This window comes from Triplophysa rosa, linkage group LG11, assembly GCF_024868665.1.
Source record: "Triplophysa rosa linkage group LG11, Trosa_1v2, whole genome shotgun sequence".
Lineage (NCBI taxonomy): Eukaryota > Metazoa > Chordata > Actinopteri > Cypriniformes > Nemacheilidae > Triplophysa > Triplophysa rosa.
In genome coordinates, this window is record NC_079900.1 from 14,599,873 (window position 1) to 14,625,169 (window position 25,297).

General features: G+C 39.0%; 4 protein-coding genes across 11 annotated transcripts; 1 reads left to right on the forward strand and 3 right to left on the reverse strand.

The window, feature by feature from the left end:
* Positions 1 to 1,845: 1,845 nt before the first annotated feature.
* On the reverse strand, positions 1,846 to 8,533 carry cog1 (component of oligomeric golgi complex 1). Of its 2 annotated transcripts, none has more exons than XM_057345391.1 (14): positions 8,093 to 8,533; positions 7,684 to 7,928; positions 7,413 to 7,594; positions 6,853 to 7,020; positions 6,617 to 6,773; positions 6,328 to 6,538; positions 5,458 to 6,243; positions 5,189 to 5,335; positions 4,482 to 4,643; positions 3,622 to 3,746; positions 3,267 to 3,375; positions 3,060 to 3,169; positions 2,841 to 2,922; positions 1,846 to 2,254 (listed from the first exon to the last, which is right to left on the reverse strand). In XM_057345391.1, the coding sequence occupies exons 1-14, from the start codon at positions 8,399 to 8,401 to the stop codon at positions 2,117 to 2,119; spliced, it is 2,931 nt and encodes a 976-aa protein (XP_057201374.1). In that variant the 5' UTR covers positions 8,402 to 8,533; the 3' UTR covers positions 1,846 to 2,116. The 2 variants fall into 2 exon arrangements, with proteins under 2 accessions (XP_057201374.1, XP_057201373.1); XM_057345390.1 differs by having other exon boundaries at positions 7,684 to 7,931; positions 8,093 to 8,532.
* A 117-nt stretch (positions 8,534 to 8,650) lies between these two features.
* Positions 8,651 to 10,850, forward strand: smim22 (small integral membrane protein 22). Its single transcript, XM_057345401.1, has 5 exons — positions 8,651 to 8,776; positions 9,185 to 9,287; positions 10,354 to 10,499; positions 10,580 to 10,647; positions 10,737 to 10,850. Exons 3-5 carry the CDS (start codon positions 10,373 to 10,375, stop codon positions 10,782 to 10,784), a joined length of 243 nt encoding a protein of 80 aa, XP_057201384.1. The 5' UTR covers positions 8,651 to 8,776; positions 9,185 to 9,287; positions 10,354 to 10,372; the 3' UTR covers positions 10,785 to 10,850.
* A 1,589-nt stretch (positions 10,851 to 12,439) lies between these two features.
* Positions 12,440 to 15,475, reverse strand: rogdi (rogdi atypical leucine zipper). The gene is made up of 11 exons (XM_057345400.1): positions 15,248 to 15,475; positions 14,686 to 14,757; positions 14,528 to 14,610; positions 14,313 to 14,367; positions 14,030 to 14,110; positions 13,811 to 13,906; positions 13,400 to 13,498; positions 13,196 to 13,309; positions 13,020 to 13,069; positions 12,767 to 12,893; positions 12,440 to 12,553 (listed from the first exon to the last, which is right to left on the reverse strand). The coding sequence occupies exons 1-11, from the start codon at positions 15,281 to 15,283 to the stop codon at positions 12,512 to 12,514; spliced, it is 855 nt and encodes a 284-aa protein (XP_057201383.1). The 5' UTR covers positions 15,284 to 15,475; the 3' UTR covers positions 12,440 to 12,511.
* Positions 15,476 to 15,719: 244 nt separating this feature from the next.
* glyr1 (glyoxylate reductase 1 homolog (Arabidopsis)) lies at positions 15,720 to 24,435 on the reverse strand. 7 transcript variants are annotated; one of them, XM_057345396.1, is made up of 16 exons: positions 24,340 to 24,435; positions 23,859 to 23,895; positions 23,452 to 23,531; positions 23,223 to 23,361; positions 22,855 to 22,965; positions 22,444 to 22,527; positions 22,065 to 22,118; positions 19,126 to 19,176; positions 18,944 to 19,017; positions 18,617 to 18,716; positions 18,402 to 18,512; positions 18,221 to 18,322; positions 17,971 to 18,133; positions 17,705 to 17,884; positions 17,427 to 17,551; positions 15,720 to 17,265 (listed from the first exon to the last, which is right to left on the reverse strand). In XM_057345396.1, the coding sequence occupies exons 1-16, from the start codon at positions 24,375 to 24,377 to the stop codon at positions 17,191 to 17,193; spliced, it is 1,524 nt and encodes a 507-aa protein (XP_057201379.1). In that variant the 5' UTR covers positions 24,378 to 24,435; the 3' UTR covers positions 15,720 to 17,190. The 7 variants fall into 7 exon arrangements, with proteins under 7 accessions (XP_057201379.1, XP_057201377.1, XP_057201378.1 ...); XM_057345394.1 differs by having other exon boundaries at positions 17,705 to 17,887; XM_057345395.1 differs by having other exon boundaries at positions 18,402 to 18,515.
* Positions 24,436 to 25,297: the final 862 nt, after the last annotated feature.

Consider the following 25,297-nt stretch of genomic DNA (forward strand, 5'->3'; position numbering starts at 1 on the left):
CAGATACCGTTCCCCCTTCTCTGACCAGAAACATATAGCCTTCAAAGGATCCAAAATTTAATTGTGTTTGTATCTGAAGGCCTGGTGGCTCAGTGGTTAGTGCAATGGGATTAAAGCTTCCTTTTTCTCTCATTCTATGCAGGGGAACCTTATCTGAGAGCAACATTCTTAGTTGTCAGGATAGGTTCTCCTGCATTGAAAATTTACTGATATCAGGCTTGAATTCTGAGAACCTACTTGTTGTGGTTTTAAAAGTCAGCAGTGATACTATGGGACAACTATGTACTTTCTATCTATTGAAACGGAGGGGGAACGGTATCTGACAGAAACTTTCTCAGCCGTCAGATACCATTCCCTCTTCTCTGACAGGAAACATATAGCCTCAAAGGATCCACATTCACTTGTGCTCCTGTCTCACGGCCTGGTGGTCCAGTAGTTTGTGCAATGGCTTTAAAAGCAGCTGGTCGTTGGATTGAGACCCAGCTTTCCTTTTTTCCTCATTAAATACAGGGGAACCTTCTCTGACAGCAACATTCTTAGTTGTCAGGATAAGCTTAAATTCTGTTAACCTACTTGTTGGGGTGTTAAAAGTCAGCAGTGTTAATATGGGACAAGAATGAATGTTTTTATCTGTATCTGACAACAAAATCTCAGTCAGATACTCACCAGCTGTAACTGATGAAATATAGCCTTGAAGGGCTTCACGTTTAAGCAGGCCCAACCCAATAGGTCCAGTGGTGTAGTGGTTAGTGCTTTGGGTTTGTAAGGAACAGGATGTTGGTTTGAGTCCTGCCCCCCTCCTTCTTTTTGTCATTGAACCAAGGGGAACCTTATAGGACAACAACATTTTTAGTTGTCAGAATACATTCTCGAGTGATCTAAGGCTGAATCTCTGAGAACCTACTTCTTGTCGGGTTAAAATCAACTAGGGGTTAAAAGTAAGTACATGACTAGTATAAATGTTCTATTTCATGGAACACGGGGGAACGGTATCTGACAGCCAAATCTCGGCTGAAGGGCTTCAGGTTTAAGCTGGCCCCATCCAAAAGGACCAGTGGTTTAGTGCATTGGGTTTGTAATGAGCAGGTCATTAGTATGATTTCTTCCTGCTTTCCCTTGTTTTCCTGCATTGATCACGGTGAGCCTCATCTGACACCAACGTTCTCTGTTGTCAATATATGTTCTGCTTTCTTTGAAAAAATTAGAGAATTTAGCTTGAAACTGAGAACAGTCTGCTTGTCTTGTTCAAAGTCAGCAGTGTTAATGTGAGACACACATGACTTTTTTATCTTATGGAACACATAGGTGAATAATATCTGACAGTAAGATTCTCAGTTGTCAGATACCGTTCCCCTGCAATAACTTTATTTAAATTTACAATGGCTTCAACAAGTTTATGTTGGCCACATCCAAAAGACCCAGGGGTTAATGGGGAATCTTGTCTAACAGCAACATTCTTAGTTGTCAGAATATGTTCTTCTGCTTTGAGAAATGTTGTGCTATAAGGCTGAAACTTCTTGTGGTTCTCCCTTTAGGGGTATGGCATCAGTGTATAATTGAGAAATGTATAAACATTCAATCCTATGAAACACAGGGGGAACCTTTTCTGAAAGCAACATTCACAGCTGTCAAGATGTGTTCCCCCTGCTGATGCACACATTTAGTCATAGAAGGATGAAAATTTTAAATCAGCACACCCCCAAAGCAAGGTGGCATAGAGAGCTGGAAGATCATGTTCTAGAGGATGTTGGCTTGACTCCAGCCCAAACTAAACAGGGAAAACTTATCGGACAACACTCTTAGTTGTATGAACTTTCTATCTTATGATTGCATATTATGTAGTATTACCTGAAAACATTCATTGAACCAATAACAAAACTTTAATCATCAATCATGACACAAAATAAAACTTAATGTGCTTTATACGTACAAGTGTAATTCTTATCTAAACGTTCCCTTTATACAGTTTTGAACTGCAGTTTAGTTATACATCAAATCAAAAAGATTTGATGGGGAATATGCAATACAACACACCAGTTTTACATTTCAAAAAGTCTTTTATATTACATTAGAGAGTTTTCCATGCATTTAAAAAATATTAATATTACAACAAAGTTTATTTGGCCATGCCAGAAAGCCAGCCTAATTTAAAGAGAGAGGGGGCTGCAGATTCCTCCTCTTGATTGGCTAACTGCCTGAACAGATTTCCAGGGCGGAAGCTGTCCTCTGGAGCAGAGGCTGAGGAAGGAGCCACCTAAAAGAAGAGCAAACAAATAGGCTTAGACATTAATTTGCAGTCTCATTATGTTGTAATACCACATCAGATAGGTTGCACGCAGCTGTGAATTGTTGCTTACACAAAAAGAGCCCAAGACGGTCACCACAAAGATGCCAGTGCCTTTATCAGAAACTTGTTACGGTCATCTTGTTCATTTGATTTTAATACATATGCGTTCATGCTCAAATACAGCTAACTATTTAAAATATTATTTGCATTTAAAAGCTGATATTTGACAGAAAACATTCCCAAAGCCTATCAGCTGATGCAGTCAAGTTCAGTCAACGCACTACAAGCTCACTACAAAAAAAAAAAACTGCATGAGCACCACACAACACAAGATCACCCGTCACCCTGAGATCCAGTAGCTCTTCTGCTAGGTCTCCGCCACGTAAAACTGGGAGCATTAGTAAAAACATTACTCATTTGCAAAGCCATTATAATACAAGAAATGAAAAATACCATCTGATTCCCTTCCATAAACATGACAGCACAGTGGTTTACGTTTCTTTTAAACATACCAGTAGAGATGTTCAAGTTGTGTACACACCAAATAACTTACCAGCGGTCTAGTGATGTCTGCTCCATGTGTGGATGATTTGGCCTTCCGTGAGTTTGTCATACTCAACGGCAGCAAGCCAAACCTTGAGGAGAGAATTAGATTAGTATATGTTCTGAACAAAGCTAGCAATTAGTGAATCACATACCTTGAAGTTAACTAGCTATAAAAGTCTTACAGTGACTAAAAGGCAAAAAAGTATGATAAGAACTTTACACTCACCGGATCTGGCTGCTAGCCAAGGGAAGAATGTTGTATTGTTCCTGAGAGTTGATATTGTTGGTCCTAGAAATGAACTGCTTCTCCGTGCCAGTCAACAACCCCAGAAGAACCTAGAAATAACATGTCATTGTATCAACATGTGAATGCTTACATCTCCGTTTAAACACACAAAGGATGACAATCAATAAAACAAACAAACATGCTTACAGAGGTTCTTTGTGAGAGTCGGTTTAGGTTGCTGTTCAGATGTGGGGTAAAAACATCCAAGTCAAATGGATCAATGTGACTTTCCAGGGCATCGCAGACCTGCTGGATCCTTTAATAAACAAGAATGAAAAAGCAGTATAAGATGTCCGTCTACCAGTCAGGTATCTGTTATTGTTTGTTGTAATAAGAATGCGCATTTTCAATCCATAAATCAAACAAGTATGTGGCTACCTTTATGCACTTCAGTTGTTGCTTTATCTGGATGCATCATACTGATAAATCTGACCATTGTGCAACTTACAAGAGTGAGGAAAACAATTACAGTTACAGAAACGAAAGACTGTAAACTGGTTACCTTGGATCTTGCTGCGAGTGTGAACTCCTGCCCTCGTCGAGGCGGCTACATAAAGTGACACTGACATAACGTAGGTCAAATAGCAACTGCAAAGATCGGTTCTGAGTCATGGGGAGGCCTCCATCCTAGACAAAAAAAAGACAAAAAGGGAGGGAAAAACATGTAAAACCGATTGTTTCCTTAAAGGAGTAGTTCACTTTCAAAATAAATTTTCATGATAATTTACTCACCCTCATGTCATCCAAGATGTTTATGTATTTGTTTCTTTAGTCGAAAAGAAATTAAGGTTTTTGATGAAAACATTCCAGGATTTTTCTCCATAAAGTGGACTTCAATGGACTCCAAACGGTTGAAGGTCAAAATTACAGTTTCAGTGCGGCTTCAAACGATGAAAGACGATGAATAAGGGTCTTATCTAGCGAAACGATCGGTCATTTTCAAAAGATAAAATACATGTATATGCTTTATAAACACAAATGCTTGCCTTGCTCTGTTCTGCGATGCGCGTTCATGACTTCACGTAATACGTACCGATCGTTTCGCTAGATAAGACCCTTATTCATCGTCCTTCATCGTTTAAAGCCCTTTGAAGCCGCACTGAAACTGTAATTTTGACCTTCAACCGTTTGGAGTCCATTGAAGTCCACTTTATGGAGAAAAATCCTGAAATGCTTTCATCAAAAACCTTAATTTCTTTTCAACTAAAGAAACAAATACATAAACATCTTGGATGACATGAGGGTGAGTAAATGATCATGAAAATGTATTTTGAAAGTGAACTACTCCTTTAAAGCAAAATCTAATTGTGAATGAAGAGCTGGAAAGTTGAGCTACATGAGCAATTTCATTTATCATCTCACCTTGCTCTGTGTCTCCTGAGTGAGTTTCTCATACTCGCTCACAACCTGATCTAAACATCCCCGCAAGATGTCCACCAGAGTAACCTTTGGTAATGCGTGACCTCCGACCCTATTGATCTCAAGGCACAGATGGAAGAGTAAAAACTGAATATACCATGATGGCTGCGGAGAGAAGAAATAAAGACAAAATCATTTACTCATATTCAATTCTAAATTGTGAAATAAACAAACACTTTTGCCCAGATTACATTTCTTAGGTTGTGAGTACACCAAAGCGTTTTTATGCTGCTGAAAACACTTCCAGAAAGCTCTTAAATAATTTATGACATGTATGGATGTACCACTGTTTACCTACTTATCAATTAACAGCAATATACAGTATGATAATATACAGTAACAAACCACAATATATAAAATACCATGTTTGAATTCAATTGAGCTTATAGGTGTGAATATAAATAGTGATACAAATTTGAGTTTATTTCAACTTTACTTATTTAACTAGACAAAAAAAGTAAAAAAAACATTTTTATATATTAATTTTTCACATTATTTGTGAATAGTCATGCTCATTTTTTTTGCTATTTCTTGCTGGTGATTCCTAAAGAAGTAAAAACAAACTGGTCTGTAAAAAAAGTGCTACAGTGGACACAGTGGCCTTAATGTATTTATTAAATTATGAAAGCTTGTGATATCGTTACAGTTACCTGCACAGGAAGGCGTATTTTAGACATTACACTGTTTCCCGACTCTGACTCTTCTTGTATTTCAAGCTCCTCCCAGTTTGTTGCAGTACCCAGGATGGAGCCAGCAGTTCCTGCGTGAAGGGTTGCCGCAAAGCTGCCAACAAGTGCCTGAAATGCATTTATTTTGTACTGCACTTCAAATTATTCACTGATCCACAATAGCTTTTTGCATATTTCCCACATGTCCCACCTCTGACAGGAGCTCAAAAAAGAAATCTCAATGATGTTACCTTAATGAGTGCAGAGCTCCAGATACCGTATGCCTCCATGCTGCATGATAGAAGTTCCTCCTTCAGGTAGGTCCACTTAGCCTGAGCCGGACTGACCTCCGCTACCCTGGCTGTGCTTCCTTTGCCCAATTTCTTGCCTTGTCGTGGGGTGCCCCTACTCACAAAATCCACACCCCCTTGTTTTCCCAGAATGCACTGTTGTAGACTAGGGCACAGCTCGCACATTGATTGACACAGTCTGGCCATGAAAAGTACAGAACTTAACTGGCTAGGGCCGGTGGCCTTAGCCTTGGCATTACCCAACTCAGAGCGCACACTGGCCAAGATGTCTCTCACGCAGGCCAGGCAGTGATCTCTGAGGACGTCCTCCACTGCCCCAGCATCCATAAAACGGTTGATGGGAGGGGTGGACTGCACCGGGACGGTCTCCGATGACTCCTTGTTGTTATTTTCAGAGGGTAAGTAGTGCTGCAGATCTTCTAGTTTTGCTTTGAGTTTGGAGTCCAGGGTGGAGCAGAAGGTTTGGACAAAGGGGGTGAGGGCCTGGGTCTTCATGGACAGGCCGCTCTTTTGCTGCGGGCTTCGCTGGGATACGCTCACCCATGCTGCGTCGCTAAGCAGGTCGCCTTGGGACTCGGACCACAGGAAAGCCGCAACATCGCTCTCATACTGCACCCCCCGGCTGAAACTTCCAGCCAACACCTGGCCGTGCAGATCCCGCAGCGCTGAAGACAAAAGCTGTCTGGAGGTGCTGGAGATGCCCTCTGTGCCCTCCTGAGTGATTGCCTAGGCAGAGAGTAATGATGCATTGTTTATATCGAGATATAAACCCACTAGACTGGTTTAACTAGTTGATCCAGTAATAAGCACCTGAAGTCTCTGCAAAAACAACTGCTGCAAAAGATCATCCCACAGGGTCAGCGGTCGCTCCAGGAGGCTCTGACACACTGTGCTCCAGTGCTGGCTGATGGATTCACTGCTGAGAAGTTCCCACACTGCATCACGAATAGCAGCCAGACCCTTCAGACTCTTCACGTAGACCAGCAGGCTGCTAACCCCGCTGCGGATGTCCTCCTTACAGCTATCACAAAAAATAAGAAATTGATCAAATGAAAATGTTGTTTGTTTATCACACAACGGTGTTAAAAATAGGACATACGTATCAATCCACTGCTGCAGCGTGTCTCTGAGCTGCTCTCTCTGTATTGGCTGTGCTAGTGTCCGAAGGACGGGCTGGAAGTTCATCACTGAAGGAGGGAGGTATTTAAACCAGCTTCCTGTACTCATGTCCTTGTCTAAAACTTTCTTTTCTTTTCCTGGATGACAGAAAATCCAAAAATGAAACACAATGCTAGAGATACACATGAATGCATGAACAAAAATGTGATAACTTACCAGTGGTGTTAGAGGTTACATTCTCCAAGGTGGTAAAAAGCAGGCCACAGCCTAATCCAGTGTCAGACACTTGGCCATCGGGAGGCACATAGAACACGGCATAAGCTTGGTACAGTGTGGTGACCAGCAGCTCCACCAAAGAACAAACTTGTGCTTTAACACCAGCACCTACGAGAAGAACAGACTTATATCTGTATATCTGGAAAACAATCCATTACTATTGAGAATGGGAACCAAAAGGGACAGTCCACTCAAAATGAACATTCCATTATTTACTCACCCCATGGCATACCAAACCTGTATGACTTTCTTTCAAATGCAGAACACAAAAGAAGATATTTTGAAGAATGTTGGTAACCAAACAACACTGGACCCCATTGACTTCCACTATTTGGACACAAAACTACAGAGACATTTCTCAAAATATCTTCTTTTGTGTTCTGCAGAAGACAGAGTCCTATACAGGTTTTGAATGACATGAGGGTGAGTAAAAGAGGACAGCATTTTCATTCTGAAGGTGAACTACTCCTTTAAGTTTAGCTTATGACTCAGGAACACACCATGCTGGGGCTGATTGAGCAGGTGCTGAATGGACGCTTTCCTAGCCAGCAGGAAATCAGCGAGTGCTTGGCGAGGAGAGCTGTCCTCCAAGAGCATGGTGGAGACCAGCGCTTCTGCAATGGCCTGATCAGACACTGCCCTGCCACGCAGCACAGACTTACTCTCCAATAAGATTGTAGACCTACAAATAAAGACAGCAAGCTTTTACGATGCGCAAAACCAAACCGAAAACTGTTCAACAGCATCCAGCCATGCAATTCTATAACAGACCTGAAGTGACCAGCAGCTGCGACCTGGCGCACAAGTATGGGGAAGCGAGAGAGAACGGGACTGTAATGATGACCTCTGCCTTCCAAGTGTAACTGGTTGTGAAGGTGACAACACAGCAGGTAGAGCTGTGTCGCTTGCAGGTACTGCGATGACTCCATAGAGCTCCATATCCGCTCTGGGACTTCCAGAAGTAGTTTTATCTGCGATGCCATAGTGTAAAATTTCTCCTGGGACTGTTTCTGACCCTGCTATGGGCACAAACACGTGTATCATTGTGATGGCAGTAAGATGACAGATACTCTCCAATTCACCTTCACATCACACCATACACTTTGGTTGTGAACATTAAGCATTTTGGAATTTGGTTAAAAACTTTTGATGAGATGATTTTGTACAAAAAAGATCTTACTTCAGCTTTGCCGCTGGGCGGAGGAGTGTGTTTCGTCTGTTTCAGTTTGTGGCAGTACCGGTACATGTCCTGAATGGACTCAACCACACTTTCCGAGCACTGTCTCATCTCACCGATCGTGTCAGCAGCATCGATCAGATCCCGGTAACGTTCACCGACCATCTGTCGAAGTTCTTCCTTCTTCTGCTCGATCTCCCCCCGCACTTTCCTCTCGATTGCACGAATCTCATCGGTGCCGTATCGTTCAAATAAAACGGTGGGATCTTTGATTTCTGAGACCCTGAGAGACTGGGCTGGTACCGTGGCCATCTCTTTAAAACCGATATGATAGCTTCAGAAATAAAACCCGGAAGCACGACCAGCTCTCCTTCCACGTAAACGTAAACAAAAGGCTAGAGGTCATCCTCCGCTCGCTCGATTAACGCAGCTCAAGTGAAGAGGAAGTGTGACAGCGGCCTCTGTAGTGATGGTTTGGTACTACAACATGAGGCAAAACCAAAGCCTTCTTAAGAGAAGTCATCGCACTCGGTGGCCATATTCTAACGCCTTCGGGCGGCTATATCAGTTATCCCTACCTTGATGTTTTAATTTGACTCAAGCCATACGTTATTTCTGGGTTTGAGGTGGAAATATCCTAAATCCACGTGTCAGGAACGCAGCACAAGTCCTACCTACTTCAAAGAGGTAAGACCACGGGGATACTATGTATCTTCAAAAAGATGATCTAGGATCACAACAAAACAACATTATTTACGACGTCCAATTTAACCTGACACTCAATGTGCCTCTCACTTAACTTCAGCTACTTAGAGAGAGACCACATTGAGCGTTGCACTTTTCCCGCTACACAGTGAAAGCACTATGGCGTTTTGTTAATATGTATAGTCTTGGGCAAAACCGTAGAATACAGTTTTCCCTGGCCGGAGTAAGTTTATTTAGTTAGGGTGTGGAATATTGGCTGCATATGATCCTCACCAATGTTTGTTTTACACAGTATGGTGTATTTGTGCCGTTATTAATGTGTTTAAAGTCAACACAAAACGCCGTTGACTTGACGGTTAGGAATCATTTTACATCTCTGCTCTTCCGCAGTCTAGTGATGTTTCGTCATCATGACCTACTCAGTTCGACTCCACGTACAGCGGCGACAGGTGTAGCCTAGTAACCCGGAAATAAGAAAAGAGGACAACAACAGGTGAGTGATCGAGAATATGTTCTGAAAGATTCATTAAAACAAGTTATGAAGTAGAAAGTAAACGTTTGGATTATAGATTGTTATTTTATATACGACAAATCTAAATGTGAATGTATAGTTTCTCGTCGATTTTTCTCATTGTAAGATTACGTACAAGGAACCATTACGAAAATCAACCATGCTTTTTGTATTTCAAATCCATGGTTATTTTGTGGTAACCATGGTTTTACTACATTAACCATGTTTTTTTAAACCATGGTTCATTTTCGTTATGGAAACTGTAAAAGTAAAGTATTAACAAGAATTAAACACAACGCTCATAGTCTGTCATAGATTAAATTTTACAAAACATGTAAATCAATAAAACACCACGGCAATCCTGAACTAGTTTCACAATGCTCTTTCGGTTTTTTAGACATTTTAAGTAGAAAGTATTTAAACTAGTTTTACTTTCCTTTGTTGCTTTATTCTTGAAGTAAATGTCTATGTTGGACATAAGGGCTGGGCAAAAAAAAAAAAAAAAAAAAAATCGATTAATCGTTTTTTAAAATGCGGTTGATTCAATATCGATTCTCAAAAGCTGTGAATCGATTTTTTTCTTTCATATTTACGCAAGCACCGAAGTTGACTGAACATTCATTAACGTGAATGTTATTGCTACTACTATCCACTATATGTCACTTTTCTTATTACAACGGGTGGATGTTACAACAGGGAGCGTATCTATCGTACATTCATTGCTTAATTAACATGGCGGATGCGGGTGTGTCGTCGAAATTAACATCACCTTCACATAAAACTGCAGCGGTTCACAAATTTTGTTTGTTATACTGTATCTTAATTGTAAAACAACCTGCTCTGTTTCAATATACCCAAACGTGTTTAAAGTTTATTATACAGGTTTGTGGCTCTGTGGATATTTACTGATCTTTTTTTTTAGAAATATCTATAATTTGTATTAAATCTACAATCACTGATTCGAATCGAGAATCGAATCGGAACATCAGAATCGATACCCAGCCTAAAAATTTGTTTGCATAACCAAAATACTGTTCCCACCAAATAGGAGTCTTCTTATTGAAATCATGGAAAAGACTGTTCAACAGGATTTTGAGAACCAGTTCAATGATGCAGTCTCAAGGCTGCAGTCAAAGAACTTATTTCAGTCGGACTGGGACATTGCCTCCTTTGCAGTTTTCTTCATCTTTATAGGCAAGTTATAGTACAACATTTACCAAGAATACGAAACTAGTTGAAGTTTAACTAATAAACACAGTGTCATTTCTTCTCAGGCATGGTCCTCCTGCTTGTTATCTTGGTTCTTATCCGCTGCTGTTGCTGCTGTTGTTGTGATGAGAAGGTGCGTTCAACATGCTACTGCAGTTACTTCAGCGATAACTTGTCTTTAGATTAATTAAATTTCTGCTAACAACTGTTCCTACATTACAGCCAAGAAGACAGAAGGTGGGCATCGACAACATGGGCATGGAGCCATGATCCTCCAGAAAAGTGAACAACTTATCCCCATACACAAATCACCTACAAAATAATTCAGTGTGTGAATGTCATCACTAATTATTACTTATACTTGCACAGGTTACTGAAGGAAGGAAATTTTAGGTAAAATCCTTTGGGGTAAATAAAACAGTTTCCTTGTTGTTTGGAACCTGCTGTTTAATATTTACCCAGTTTTTTTTTTTTTAGAAATGACACTACCGAGTGTTGCACTTTGTAGAAACTAAACGCACGCCCAAGACAAATGATCTCCATTGACATTTCTTTTGTTTTTTAAAATGTATATTTAATTTGTTAGCCAAGTAGAATCCAGTACTACATTTTGACTGATAAATATAATGTATGAATAATTTATAGACCTTGTGCACTTTAAGAGTTTTTATACTTTTATATTAAAATGGAAGTAGTTAATTATAGAAGAGCCAAAACTATGAGCAATGCTTTATGCAAACTAAAATGACACACGTGAGTGAACTACTTGATTTGTATAAATGTGAGACCTTGTTCGCGATAATAAAATGACAAATAACAAATGCTGAAAATTATGTTTTAGTGGCCATATGAGTACACAAAATAAATAGAAAAATTAAAATGCATTTTTTGTTGCCTGTGCATCATCATAATGCACGATGACAGATGAAAAGAGTACATCAGAGAGCAAGATAGTGTCATAGTTTGTTTATTGCACATTAAAATGATTGAGCAACATAACAATGGCTTTGCGTTTTGCATAACCAAATATTGAAATTACACAATTGAAATCATTGAGGACACAAAGTGCATTTAACATGAAATAAATAAACGCCAATAAATAAAGGCTGATAGTAAAGCAAATAACCTATCATCACTGAGAAAGTCTGTAGCAATCAGCAGACTGACTTTAGCTTGAACTCAAAACATTAGAAGCATAGAACAACATTAAATTCTATTCGTTAATAGAAATGCCACACTTTGCTCCATAATCACATCATAAGGAATGAGTGAAAGTGTTGGAATAAGAATGCACAGATCTAATGTTTTAGTGATCTGTCATGTGGTGTTAATCTAACGAATCCTACTACAGTTGCGATACAGTCAAATACACTGTTGGTCATTTATGCACACATCTAAGCCTGTGAGGTTTATGATAATGTTCTTAATACATTTAGTCTGTTGCATTGATAATGGTCCATGACACAACAAAAATATCCCATATATGCATATTTATATTAGCATTCAGATCTTAAAGCACCAAGACTAAATGCATAAACACAGATAAAGAATGCAGAGTTCTTTTAACAAAAATAGAACATTTCACATTTGTTGTGATAATTCAGTAGCATTTCCTTCTAAACCCTAAGCTTATGATAACTGAGGTTAAACTTAATATAAGCAAGATTACTGACAAATCAACACTGACATAAACAACAAATACTGCATGAACACATAAAGGAACAAATGCATTTGAATGCTTTCATCTGAAAACCTCGTTTCAAATGAAAGGATTCAGCCCAAGTTCTACACTCACAACACTTTACCCTGGTTACAGTAGACATATAGTAAGCCTTCACACGAATAAACGGAATACATAGTCTTAAAGCAAAGGTCACAGGAAATCACTTCATGGAATTTGTTCACGGAATATTTTGTTCCTGATGCATCCTAGTTACATATATATTTTTATGTTTGTATTTAACATTCACTGTAACAATTTTGGTCGGACATATAGCTTAAAAGGGTCTGTAATTCCAGAAACTAGAGAACACAGAAATCTGCAAAGAAAAGAAATGAATTTTAAATTCATATTCTGTTAGAAAATGTATAAACCGCAGCTTAGTTGGTTCCTTTGTAGCTAAGTCACAACATTCGTTTTTAGATCAAACAAGGCTATTTTATTTTATTTTATTTGCAACTATGTAATGAGAAAAGAGTATCGCGAAATATGCGTGACAGTGACTATGCAGGTGACAATAGGCCACACCCACCTTATCTTTGAGCTGCTGACAGAGCTGCAGTGAAATGGTGAAAAACACCAGAGTGTCATTGAGCCACGGCACCACACACTCCACTTTATGCACATGACTGACCTCAAACTTAGTGTTGTTGTATTCACTAGAGAGAGAAACCAATGTAGACAAACACTTTATCAAAGAGACTGTTTTAAAGCAAAATGCACATTACATGTTATGAAACTGGCTGCTGGTATTGCAACATGTATGAGGAAATGTGAGCACTTACAACATCGCTCCTGGATTATGCAGCACTGAACTTCCGCCTGGTTTAAAGTTCTAACACAAAACAAAATGATGTTTCTTTTATGCGCACTCGTGGTAACTAGGCTCGACTGTCAAGGCCATGCAAACAAGATTGAATTTATTTTGACTAAATTTGGCTGACTTTAACGTGGGTGATACCTTAGTAGTGTTAGGCTGCAGTACATGAAGCTGGTACACCGTCAGACACAGTTTGCTGAGATTAATATAGAAGTTGACCATAACGTCCCCAGGCATCGGAGGTGTGAACATTTTCTAGAAAGAACAGGAGAAATGTTGACAGGGACATTAACTTGTGGATTCTTTTTTTAGATGCAAGCTTAAATTGTAGATCTACATACTAACCATTAAGCCACTGGAGGCTAGCTCAGGAAGAGTCATGCTGGCTGGGGTAGTGAGTCTGTTACGGGCACGGGTCAGTTGTAGCATGACTGCATCCATAAGCTGAAATACAGAAAGAACGAAATGCCACTGTTACCTTGTTTTAACACATCTGTTAGTGGTAAATGTAAGATTTACCGGCCATAAATATTTTTTCAAATAAAAATGTACACTCTACAGGACAATGGGATTTCTCAGGAGTTTTCCTTGCAAATTTGACACAAACCATCTTTAGACTAGTAAAACTATACACAATGTATAGGACTTAAAATGGCAGAAAAGTAACTTCTGGAATTGTAAACATGAACACCCGGACATATAGCTCAGCAAATATTTGTGACAAGCTTAAAATAACAACTAGAGCTTTTTGGGCACCTTATTAACTTCAGCTCCAGTTTTGAAGTAATAACTCTCATCACGGCTGCTTAGTAACTGAAGAGCCTGGTTCACATGGTTCCGAGCATCCTGAATCTGAAATTGGGCAGGATGATATTAACATCTTTATTTGTATGAGAATAAAAACAAACCATTGCAAACTCATCTTGTTTTCATTATATATAGTTAGAACTGTATGAAAACCGAAAGACAAAATACCTGCTGCAATTTCCACTGTTTGTCATCTCGGAATGCAAAGTGCATGACTTGACTGCTTTTTGCAACTTTGATATTAATATCCTGCAAAGTAAAAAAAGAATGATTTTATTCTAGATGTTTACATGCCATTAAATCCAAACAGGTATCATAAACCTGCATTCCAATTATACTGGTTGAGATCAAGGCGAAGTTCTACTAAATGTAGTACTGTACATATTAAAACTTCACTTAAAGCAACAATAGCTGAAAACTATCTACATTTTCATAATGTTGTGAAACATACAGCCTGAGTTAGAGCTTCTCCATGTAGCGTCAAGACTCCTTTAACTTGGTCCATCCTACAAAAATGAAAATGGTATTTATATCAAATAAAAGCTCTTTCTATCCTGCGTTGTACACATTTTCATTAAACAGTAATAAGTGATATTACATTTTTGTAACGGGCTATATTCTACATAGTTTAATTCTACGATCAATCATTGATTTCCTGGTTCTTACGTGGAACTGCCCAGAATGAAATTCTCTGGTTTCAGTTGTCCTTCCAGACTTGGTGATGGCATTGAAAAACGCCTCGATGCCTCCTTTGATGAAACACACAATCTCTATTAGTAATGCACTTGCACACTATGGACTTCAGCTATTTAAATATGCAATACCTTCAAAATATCCTGCAGCTGTTTCAGCACTGCATGCACCTCTTCTTTAAGCAGCCAATTAAATTCTTCCTCCTACAAAGCACAACAACCTAAAGCATCATTTCCCATTGACGTTCATTGCATGAAAAACACTGCAGCCTGAACATTCTTCAAAATTGGTGCTTTATGCAATGCAACAGAGGCCAACCTAAAGGTTAGGCAATGACAGACCAGTTGCATTTTTAAAATGAAAAACAAAATATTACACTTTTTTTTAATAATTTTATTTTTACAGACAAACATCACACCAGCGCTAATTCAACATCATATCTAAAGAGAGCGTTGATAATACGGAACAAATCACAGTTCAGTTTAAATTGTTAAACCATTTGTTGTGAGCACTGATGAATGTGGACTTTGCCCCACCAGCGCGTCTGCAAAATTGCATGCACAAGCATTAAGCCCATTAAAGCAAAACAGTATATAAACGATTGTACTCGCAATGCATCTGAAACCTAACTGGTAATGACCTCGCGTTTGTTTGTCTAACGTCTGGTTCAGGTAATAAAAATAAACCTCTTACCAGCACAGTTCTCTCTGCTTGACTGGCGGCGGTCATCTTCGCTAGTTCAGATAGAGTAAGTTAGATTGATCCGCTCCGAGCATTACCATTCAACGAGGTTCAAATAAACCCGTTTCAAGTAACTTGACGAGTCCGTTATTTAGTATTACTAGTGAGATGATCGCTCATAAACAATTATCCCTGACACCGCCTCCATTTCCCTAACTTCCGGTTGGTGTAACAGAGAAACCTTCCGGGTTAGACATTTCAATTTCATATCGAAGTAGGCGAGTCATTACTAGTCAATCACTTCGAAATCTCGTGATTAAACATTTAATTCCTAAAAGTATAAACGGTGATAAAATATAAATTCAACGTACAAATTAATGCACACATCTAACGTTACCATTTTATATGCGGTGTTTGTTTCTGAATTCCTACATCGGACTTTAAAGCGCTAACGTTACCTAAAATAAAAGACAAGCACAAGGAGTTGGACTTTCGGATTGTTTATTCAGAGGGTTCAGCTAACCGCACAAACAAAAGAAAAATGAAATTTCACATTTACATGAAATTATAAATAACTCCAATTATAACACCAATTCCTTCCTTGCACAACTAGAATCAAGTTGTCAATATGTCATTATCAACTGTTTAAGCCACAAAACCAATAAACCATTTACAGTAAATAAATCCATTAGCTAAAACAACAGAACAACCTACAATATTAAGATACCAGATGATTAATAAATTCAGTAGAGTCAAACTGAAAGCATGTATTCAAATAACCCAACCCTTCGATGGAATATATACAATGTCTTAATCTTACAGAGTCCTTAATAACCAATATTTTATGACCCACCATCAAGCACTTCAATTTTTTTTGGCAGAACAAGAGTTTGTAGAAATCACCCTGTATTTTGTCCAAATTATATGCCACTGAATACATGGTCCGATGCTGAACATTAAAATAAATGCGTGAATCCATTATAATTTAGGGATAAAATGTTGCATTTTTAATATTCATTTAACTTCAAACTTTGTTTTTCTTCAAGCCGTAAGGGTGGTTAAACTAAAATGTCTGCAACAGTCAATTACTCTTTCAAACTAATCGGACAAAAGAAAATCAAATTAAGGCAACAGATCATCCCGTCAGCTGTGCAAAGAACACATTAGCATTTATAAGGGCCAATTTAAAAGTTTTAAAAAGTTTCAAATGAACAAAGTAAAAGAAAATGATTCCAAATGCTTGTTTTTCCACATCCCAGTTGAGAGATCTTCATATTATAACACAAACTCCACTGCATAATTTAGAGTTATGGTTCAATACTTGAGGAAAACTATTGCATGCTTTTCAGCATGAATACTTTATTCTAAATAATATATCGTTTCAGGATCTTATGTGGGATTTTAACAAGGCCAACGTAAAAAAAAAAACTTTTAGGTTGCTAAATAACCAGTGACTTTCAAAAATGAGAGCAAACAAGAGAATACAACGTACGGCCAAAATGCGCCTGAAAGGATGGCGATAAAATAAATAAATACATCTCTCATATATGGGTATTAAGGCAATGCAGTGGCTTTTCATCTTCGTGCTCTTCAAGCTTCTTTACGGATTTCTGAACATGGGGAAACTACACTGAGGGAATTTTAGATATGAACGATAAATAAAACCCTAGCCTTTTCAAACAAGACTGCATTGTACGCAGTAGCCTCGGTCAGATTAAACTGCACATTCTATAATAAAATAATCAATGCGTGGAGAAGAATCGCCTCCCGTTAGGCATACGTGCAGATATAATAGTCAGTGCAATGCTCAGATTAGGCTGCTAAAGAGATCCCATTACACATGGGAAAACATCACTGGTGCCCAACAAAATTCATCAGCAAGAGAGGAGGAAAGTGAGGGGGAGAGAAACAAACAGAGAGGTGAGGTTTATGGTCCAGGACGTAGAGCACATCAATTAGTGAATGTAAGCTCTGTAGACTGCAGACATGTCATTGTCTGACTGGTCCAATGCTTTTGCCCTCTTGTATACCTGTAGAATTACACAGTGTGCCATTACTCAAATGTAGGCAAGTGACATGAAGTGTATAAACAGAGCACATCCAATTAGACTCCTATCAAAATGCATTACAGAATCTCTTTAAAGGTACATTTACAAAAACAAAACTCTTAAAAGCATTAACATTGTCTCACCTCATTTGCAGCTGCAGCCATTGGTGTCGGGTGATTAACCGAATCTCCCATTGAAATGGCTAATCTCAAATCTTTCTGAATATGTTTCAGGTAGTAATCAGGTTTGAAGTTGCCCTGCAAGATATCTGACAAGAAACAAAGCAAATGTCACCAAAAAAGCAAAGATACTACTATTAATAAAAAATACAAGCACACTGTTTAACAACAGACTTCACATATACACAGAGCTGCACGACAGCAAACGGTTGACTAAAACGTACACTTTGATGCAAACCTACTCTGGCATTTCTGGTCCACAAAAGTGCTTGCCATTTGTCCTTGGCAAAGAATATCCAAAAACGTCTGCTGTGACTGTCGTGTGGCCTGCGCCAAAGTCAGTCCCTCTGCGATGGTTGCCATGAAACTGCCTTGAACCATGTTAAGGATCAGCATCATTCTTGTGGCATTTCCTGCTTCCCCTGCTTCACATACAGGATGAAGTTAACACCATGTCACATCAACTTTCAACACACATCTACATGCCATGACTGAGAGGTGCCAGTACCTATAAAGAAAGATGTCTTCCCCATTGCTTGGAAGCAGCTGCTACAGTCTTCATATACGCTGCGGTCTCCTGCAGCAACAATGACCAGCATACCGTCATTGGAAAGCTGCTGGCTGCCTGAAACTGGAGCTTCCAGGAATCTGCCACCTCTGGATGTGATGACCTACAGATTCAAATGAACCTTAGTTATAGGCTTCCTCTGTCACGTTCAAAGATCTGACTGGGTGAGGATTTAAAGTAAACCAGTTACCTGTGCGAGCTCGATGATGGTTTCTGGATCAACAGTGGACATCTCCACGTAACATTTGCCTGGTCGGATTCCCTGTAGCACTCCACTAGGACCTAAAACCAGCTGAATAGAAATCGCATTTGTGAATGCATTAAACAAAAGCAAAAACGTCATTATAGACATTTACAAAACATCGACCTACATCTCTGGCAGCTTTTGGGTCTGAGACACAGGAAAATGTAATATCACACATGGACACAACCTCAGCAGGTGTTCGTCCTAACCTGGCACCCTCTTGGATGAACAAATCACACTGCAGGATAAAAAAAGAACAAAGAGCTATATAGTTATCTGTACAAGCAACCAAAACATCCACACATACCGAGTATGACTATATGGAAACTCTTCTGAACATACTTTTTCTGCTGTGCGATTCCAAACTGTCACAACATGCCCCATCTTCAACAGATTAGAAACCACACCACTTCCCATCAGGCCCAGTCCAAGGAACCCTATCCTGTTATAACAAATACACAACACTGTCAGCATTAAGCTATTGAAAATGAGCAACACAAAACAAAGACCAGTGTATAAAATGCATATATTCTGCGTTTTTCTACTGCAATCTGACCAAAACCTACATCTTTATTACTGATTTTGAATTCATTTTTGATCTTCAATGTGGTCTCAGATATCTCAAGCTTGTATCTGACCACTAAGAATGTGATTCATCTTTCACATTACCTTTTGTCTGTAGGTGTGATGCTGCCGTTGATGGCTGTGCTGTCTGCTGCCTGAATAGACGTTGATCCTGTGTCCTTTGCAGGTCAAAGAGAATCATTACAATCACTAATATGTAATAGCAGCTGGCTTAGTAGTATAATAATGAATAAAGCAGAAGCTATGATTTCTCAGGCAGAGCTTACCTCCTCGACAATCTTTAAGCGTTTGGTGATGGGCTCCATTGATGAAGCCGGCTGTAAGGAAAGAGATGATTCTTGTCAATTCAATTCAACAGAACTATCTTGGATAATAAAAGCATATAAAGTATTGCACTCAAGGGTGCTAGGTGCATGTTGGGGTAAGAACACCAAGAGCCAGCGGGGAAAACCAGGTGGAAACCTTTTGGCCCAACAGTCCCAAATGATCTTAAATTCATGTTAGTCGTTGCTCTGCCTGTTCATAATATCCCCTGCTGTCTGTCAGGTCACAAGACACAAACTGTCATATCTGTTACACGAGCACCAGGAGCAAAGCCAGCGTTAGGAACTGACAATAAAGTTATCATGCTCAACCACACGCTCGGTTTCAGTTTAACTGAAACTTAAACTCTGTGTGACAATGGCTGACACAGCGTTCATGAACACTTTTACGTACTTTTGAGAAAAGCATCAGGCAGTTTAGATCTTGTAGGCTTCTTTTCTAAGATACAATATTAAGATCAATTTGTGTTGGACTGTGGTGCCTGAAAGCAAAAGGGCAGGAGGAAAAGCAAGAGGAAAGTGTTCCTCTGAGGAGGAAGTGCCAGCAAGAAAGGACATACCATGTAAACAGTTTGATCGTGTAACTGGCATTACAACAAAAGCACAACGGTATCTTGGCCAGCCTTCTCAGCTGGCTGAAAACAGCTTTTCCGATTCAATTTTTTTACCCCCTCAAAACAAATCAAGTATTTAGATGTGCTGTCTTGTATCAAATGGTGCAACCGACAGGGTCCAAAATTATCTGGCAAAGTGTGTGATAACAGAAAACACACAATCTATAACTAATTCTGACAGGCCATGTATAATTTCAATAAAAAAATTTGTCCTTACATCAATGGAACATTTTTTTTCCATCCCATATTTCTAGCAAACAGCACACATCATTGTGTTATGTGCAGCATCCTAAGCAGGGCTCTGTGGCCTTGAAGGACAGTCTTGTCACAAAGAACAGAGGAAACATTCTTCCTTACATTTGTTTTGGTTGTTTAAAGGGGTCATATGGCGGAAGTACGTGTTTTTCTGTGTCTTTGGTGTGTTATAAGTTGCCCATGCATGTATTAGACACGTAAAATTGCACAAATTAAAGTGTGGGAACAAAAGATGCATACTATCTAAAAGCGAATGCTCAACCAGACTTGCCAGAAACGCCTCGTGTAACCACACCCCGGCGAATCTACGTAACTTCGTAACATGATTTGACTAAGACCGCCCAAATCTACAAGTAGTTAAGGTGGGCGTAATTGTAAATCTCATTGTATCGCCTGTTAGTACAATTGCTTTGGAACCTGATGTTCCGAATATGGTAAGAGGCGTTACATTTCCGTGAAATGCTTGCAGTATTTGACCAATCACTACACACTGGTGAACTGGCCAATCATAGCACACCTTGCTTTTCAGAGCGATGAGCTTTGTAAAAAATCAGCGCGTTTCAGAGAGGCGGGGCAAAGAGGAGATACAAACATGAACGGTATGTGGAAAATACAACGTTTTTTAAACTTTAAATGGTGTATACACATTGCGTTACATCTAAAACAAACAATAATATTCGTTTTAGCCGTGCAACACGACTCTTTTAATACAAGCAATAGGCTACTCCACGTGTTGCCATATGAAGCTCTCATGACAAAAGTATAAGTTACCAAGTCATTAGAAAAGTTTTTTTCTTTGCGTCATGGCACTTAAGCAGCAGTCACATAGTGGTAATTCTGGACATCGAGTACAAACAAATGCCCTTCAATCGTGACTAAACAAAAACGTTGATTGATAAGTTATACGTGGTGTGTTCCAAAACGTCACAAACTCAGTTAAAGGGATAGTTTACCCCCCCCAAAAATCTGCCATGAATTACTCACTCTCTAGTAGGGCTGCACAATAATGTATCGCGATACCACTAAATCCTATTGTAATCGAGCTGGCTGCGATATGCAATGTGTCGATATTTTTTTTATCTGTAGCTTGTCCGTGAAGCACGGCTCTGGGATCAGTAGGAAATGGTGCTCGATCTAAAAGCAGTGCGAGTTTGAGTCGCTTATAATGTGCATTTGAAAAAGCAACACCCGTCAAACATGATCATTATAAATATACTTTATTATCATAAAAATACCTGATGAGGCTTGAGTAACAGTGATAAAAAGATGTCCATAGGCATTTCCTAGATTCTAGAAAGTGTTATGGTCTTCTTCTGCAGTGCGTATTTGGAGTTTCCGCAAGAGAGCACCCTCTGGATTTCGGATGCAGCAGCATTTTCCCGTACTTCACTCAAAAGCTGTGCATAAATCATGTGATATTTATCGTCGGTTTATCGTGACAGCCCTACTCTCTAGTTGTTCCAAATTTGTATAAATTTTTTGTTTGGTTGAACACAAGAGAAAGATATTTGGACGAATACTTATAGCCAAACAGTTCTTGGCCGCCTTTGTCTACCATAGTATGAAAAATGACAATGTGGTCAAATTGCCCCCAGAACTGTTTGCTGTCAAACATTCTTCAAATATCTTTTGTGTTCAAAATAACAAAAATTTAAAAATTTAAATGTTTTTAAAAAAAATTCCCACTATGGTAGTCAATGGGGTCCGAGAACTTTTTAGTTACAAGCATTCTTCCAAAGATCTTTCTCTGTGTTCATCAGAACAAAGGAATTTATACAGATTTGGAACAAATCGAAGGTGAGTAAATGATGACAGAAATTTTATTTATGGGTGAAGTATCCCTTTAAACTTTCATGCTGCAGATCCTGCCTACCAGAATCACCCAAAGCAGTTTGTGAAGGGAATTTTTCAGAGATTATTAGAGCAGCAGCCATTGTGTGCAATGTGCAAGAAACAGGGGTGAGGTTGCACTAGTCTAAAATCATTCAGCATCCCAGCAAAATGTCTCCTTACCTTCTCAGACTGGCTAAGCAGAAAGTGATGGAAATGTGGGTCATCCTTTACTGGCTATAATGGGAAGAAAGTTAAATTGGAAGCTATTCTCCAAAGAGACTCGCTGACCTGATTTTTAACCAGATTCTCTTTAATCTGCCTCTATTTAAGGCGAGCTTTATAGTAATCGCTTAACATTTGACAATGTGATGTTTCCAAAACATGACTGAAAATGACCATCTGTTTGTGCAAGTGCTATGACAAGAAAAACTGTGGACTGCACCAAGGTCTACTAAAATCAAACTGCTAGAGCCTCGCCATCATTTAGAGCTAAAAAGGCATATTATGTGCAGAACACATAAAAATGCAGGAATGGCAAAACAAACTGAATGAGACCTACACTGCTCTCCCATTTGAATCCTGATACTGTTCCAGCGACCCGCCGTTGTACAGAGGATGGCTCTGGGTCAGAATCAGTCTGTTCCTTAAGGGAAAGAGAGACACATTCACCAGGTGTACAGAATGTCCTTTTCTTATTAAAAACATTACCTGCCCTAACTTAGTTGTATCTCTACCCAGTCAAAATACAGCCAGGGAGGTACACTGCAAAGATGACATAGTCTCAATGAACAGGTGGGTCTCCGAGACTAAACCATACAAATGTAACCTGATTCCACAGCAGGTGCGACAGCAAATGGCCTCAACAAAGGACTTTGATGAACCTGAGAAAAAAGCTTTACAATTGTGTCGGGTTATGACCTAACCCACTCCTTCAACAGTGCCGTTTAAAGACAAGACATTTTCTTCCAACCTTGTCCGATGAGCCACCCTTGAAGGCATCTTCGTCATCCTCTTCGATAATCTTCATTGGTTTAGCTGTTTTACGCCCTTTCTCAGATTTGCTTTTATCATCAGAGTGTGTCTGTAAAACAGTGTGAGGTAGGTTTAAAATAACTTATACATGATGCCTTTATCTATTGCTCAGACCCTGTTTACATCAGTTTCCGGTGACGCAATTACAAGCGGACAGCACTATTAGGGGTGTAGATACAGTGCAAATGAAAATACAATATATGTGATATTAAGACTCATTTTAATGCCTGATGAAAACAGGGTCTTTGAGTACGAAAACAGCTCATCATAAACATGCAGCTAGTTCGAAATAATAAATTGACAAACCTGATCTTTCCCCTTGGCTTTCTTCAGGTACTCCTCAACTGCATCAACAGCCTGCTGGAAGCGCTTGCCTTTGTTTATCTTGATCATCTCCTCTTTGTGGGGGTGGTAAGGCTTCAGCTGTTCTACTTTTATCCAGGCACTAAAAGGACAAATCATATCAAAAGTCATGATCTGCTTCATTAAGCCTCGAGCGACTTCAAATGAAAGCCAGCATCATCTTTGTACTCACTGATCTTCAGTTCCAAAAAACTTGACGAAAAAGCATTTTTTGCCTCTTGGCTTTTTCAGGTCCTTCGGTGGACTGACGATCTGACAACACAGGAATGGTAACAGAGTCAACAAATGCTTTGAACGAGCAAGCACAAAAGAGCACATTATTAACCACAACAGTTTGATGATAGAGGCTGTGTCTCAAAATCTGGAAAGCCATCTACATAGAAAGCATTTTTGTGCAGTCAAAGCTAAACGTTTTTGTGATTAAAGCAATCAGAAATGCTTTTTAGGTAGCTCGGTAGAAGGTGAGAAACAACCAGTGACCTCGGCCTCTGTGTGCATGAACAGCTAACAAATAAGCACAAAGCTGACTTCAGTCAAAAAAAACACATCAACTTAACCATTTACATGATCACAGCTTACCTTTCCTGGCCAAGGAGGATAGCGTCCAAGCTTGCCCCTGAAATATAATTTAGGAAGGGAAAGTTGTTATAAAGCTGTGGCTCGACTGAGGGGTTTAAAGAAGAAGGCTCTGATGCCTCGTAATAGGCTAGCTACTGTAAAGCTAACCAGTTCTCACCAAGACAAAACATCTGTGAAACTCGTATTTAAGACAAAAGTCGTAAAATCACACATTTAAAATTAAGATTAAACAGTCGTCAGGCTTTAACTATACCAACAGCACAGAACTGCTCTATAAACATTGAAAGTAACTGTTAAACGTTAGCTCACAGGCTCAATGTTTGTCTTGTCGAAACTCAAACTGGGCCGTATGCTCGATTTACTAAATCAACATTCAAAGAGAGCCACAGCAAAAAAGCGATTCGTGCTTTTCTTTAGATGCGAAAATGTATTTTATTGAGACGTTAAATGAAAATGTAAAAGGTAAAATTTGTTAACTCACCAAACCAAATCCCCGATCCTCAGATGTACGGTCGCCATCTTAAACTGTTAGTGACTCGTGAGGAACGTCGCACTGAATGCAGGGAATGAACCGAACACACCCACACACACCCCCATCTATTACGCAAACCAGTTACGTCACGCGACGCTGCAAATGGTTTTAATGAACGTGTGTGTATCATGTAATCATGTAAATTATGTCAAAGACGGGTTCTTTCAGTTTTATTACTGCAGGAATAAGTTTACTATTAATGTGTGGAAATTTCGGAACTTGGATTACAACGGTAACCTTTATTCAACAAATTCCTCTTCTTGTTGTATTCAGTTACATATTGTGTGTGTGTGTGTGTGTGTGTGTGTGTGTACAATATACAAAAAAGCTATTTCCCTTTTACGAAACAAAAATACGGGACTATACATATATTGGAACCATGTGCTTATATCAAATGCATCATATTGTAATATATGAGCAGTGTTGGGCAAGTTACTCTGAAAAAGTAATTAATTACTAGTTACTAATTACATATTCAATAGTGTAATTAAATTACTGTACAAATTACTCTCTCCAAAAAGTATTTAATTACTCATTACTAATTACTTTCTATATGCCATATCAACCTTGATTAGTTAAGTGATTCAATAATAGACATGAAACGGCTCTTTTAATTCATTCAAAAAAGAATATAAAACGACATAAAGTAGTATTATTAACTGACCAAAGTGTTACTAATGTGAGAATTATACATTAAAGCCTGGATTTTAAAGTTAGCCTTTAAATTTTGATGTCAATTCCACTACTGCACACACATATATTACACAAAGTATTTAGTTTAATTACATCAGAAGTAACTGCAATTAAATTACAGAAAAAATAAGAGTAATCCCTTACTTTACTATTTCAAGGGAAAAGTAATTAAATTACAGTAACTAATTACTTAGTAACTAGTTACACCCAACAC

Bases quoted from the DNA above. Each gene is read 5' to 3' on its own strand.
- cog1 (XM_057345390.1), bottom strand. From the start codon at position 8,401: ATGGCCACGGTACCAGCCCAGTCTCTCAGGGTCTCAGAAATCAAAGAT. The intron at 7,021-7,412 runs GTGTGTTCCTGA...TTCTTCTCGTAG, and splicing joins GCTCAATCAGCCCCAGCATG to GTGCTGGTGTTAAAGCACAA. The intron at 3,747-4,481 runs GTGAGATGATAA...TTTTTTGTCTAG, and splicing joins CTCAGGAGACACAGAGCAAG to GATGGAGGCCTCCCCATGAC.
- glyr1 (XM_057345392.1), bottom strand. From the start codon at position 24,377: ATGGCGACCGTACATCTGAGGATCGGGGATTTGGTTTG. The intron at 23,896-24,339 runs GTGAGTTAACAA...ATTATATTTCAG, and splicing joins AGGATCGGGGATTTGGTTTG to GGGCAAGCTTGGACGCTATC. The intron at 18,134-18,220 runs GTAACTGGTTTA...TTGAATCTGTAG, and splicing joins CCATCATCGAGCTCGCACAG to GTCATCACATCCAGAGGTGG.
- rogdi (XM_057345400.1), bottom strand. From the start codon at position 15,283: ATGACCGCCGCCAGTCAAGCAGAGAGAACTGTGCTG. The intron at 14,611-14,685 runs GTATTGCATATT...GTTTCATCAAAG, and splicing joins AGCTGCAGGATATTTTGAAG to GAGGCATCGAGGCGTTTTTC. The intron at 13,310-13,399 runs GTTAGTATGTAG...TGTTCTTTCTAG, and splicing joins TAGCCTCCAGTGGCTTAATG to AAAATGTTCACACCTCCGAT.
- smim22 (XM_057345401.1), top strand. From the start codon at position 10,373: ATGGAAAAGACTGTTCAACAGGATTTTGAGAACCAGTTCAATGATGCA. The intron at 10,500-10,579 runs GCAAGTTATAGT...ATTTCTTCTCAG, and splicing joins AGTTTTCTTCATCTTTATAG to GCATGGTCCTCCTGCTTGTT. The intron at 10,648-10,736 runs GTGCGTTCAACA...CCTACATTACAG, and splicing joins GCTGTTGTTGTGATGAGAAG to CCAAGAAGACAGAAGGTGGG.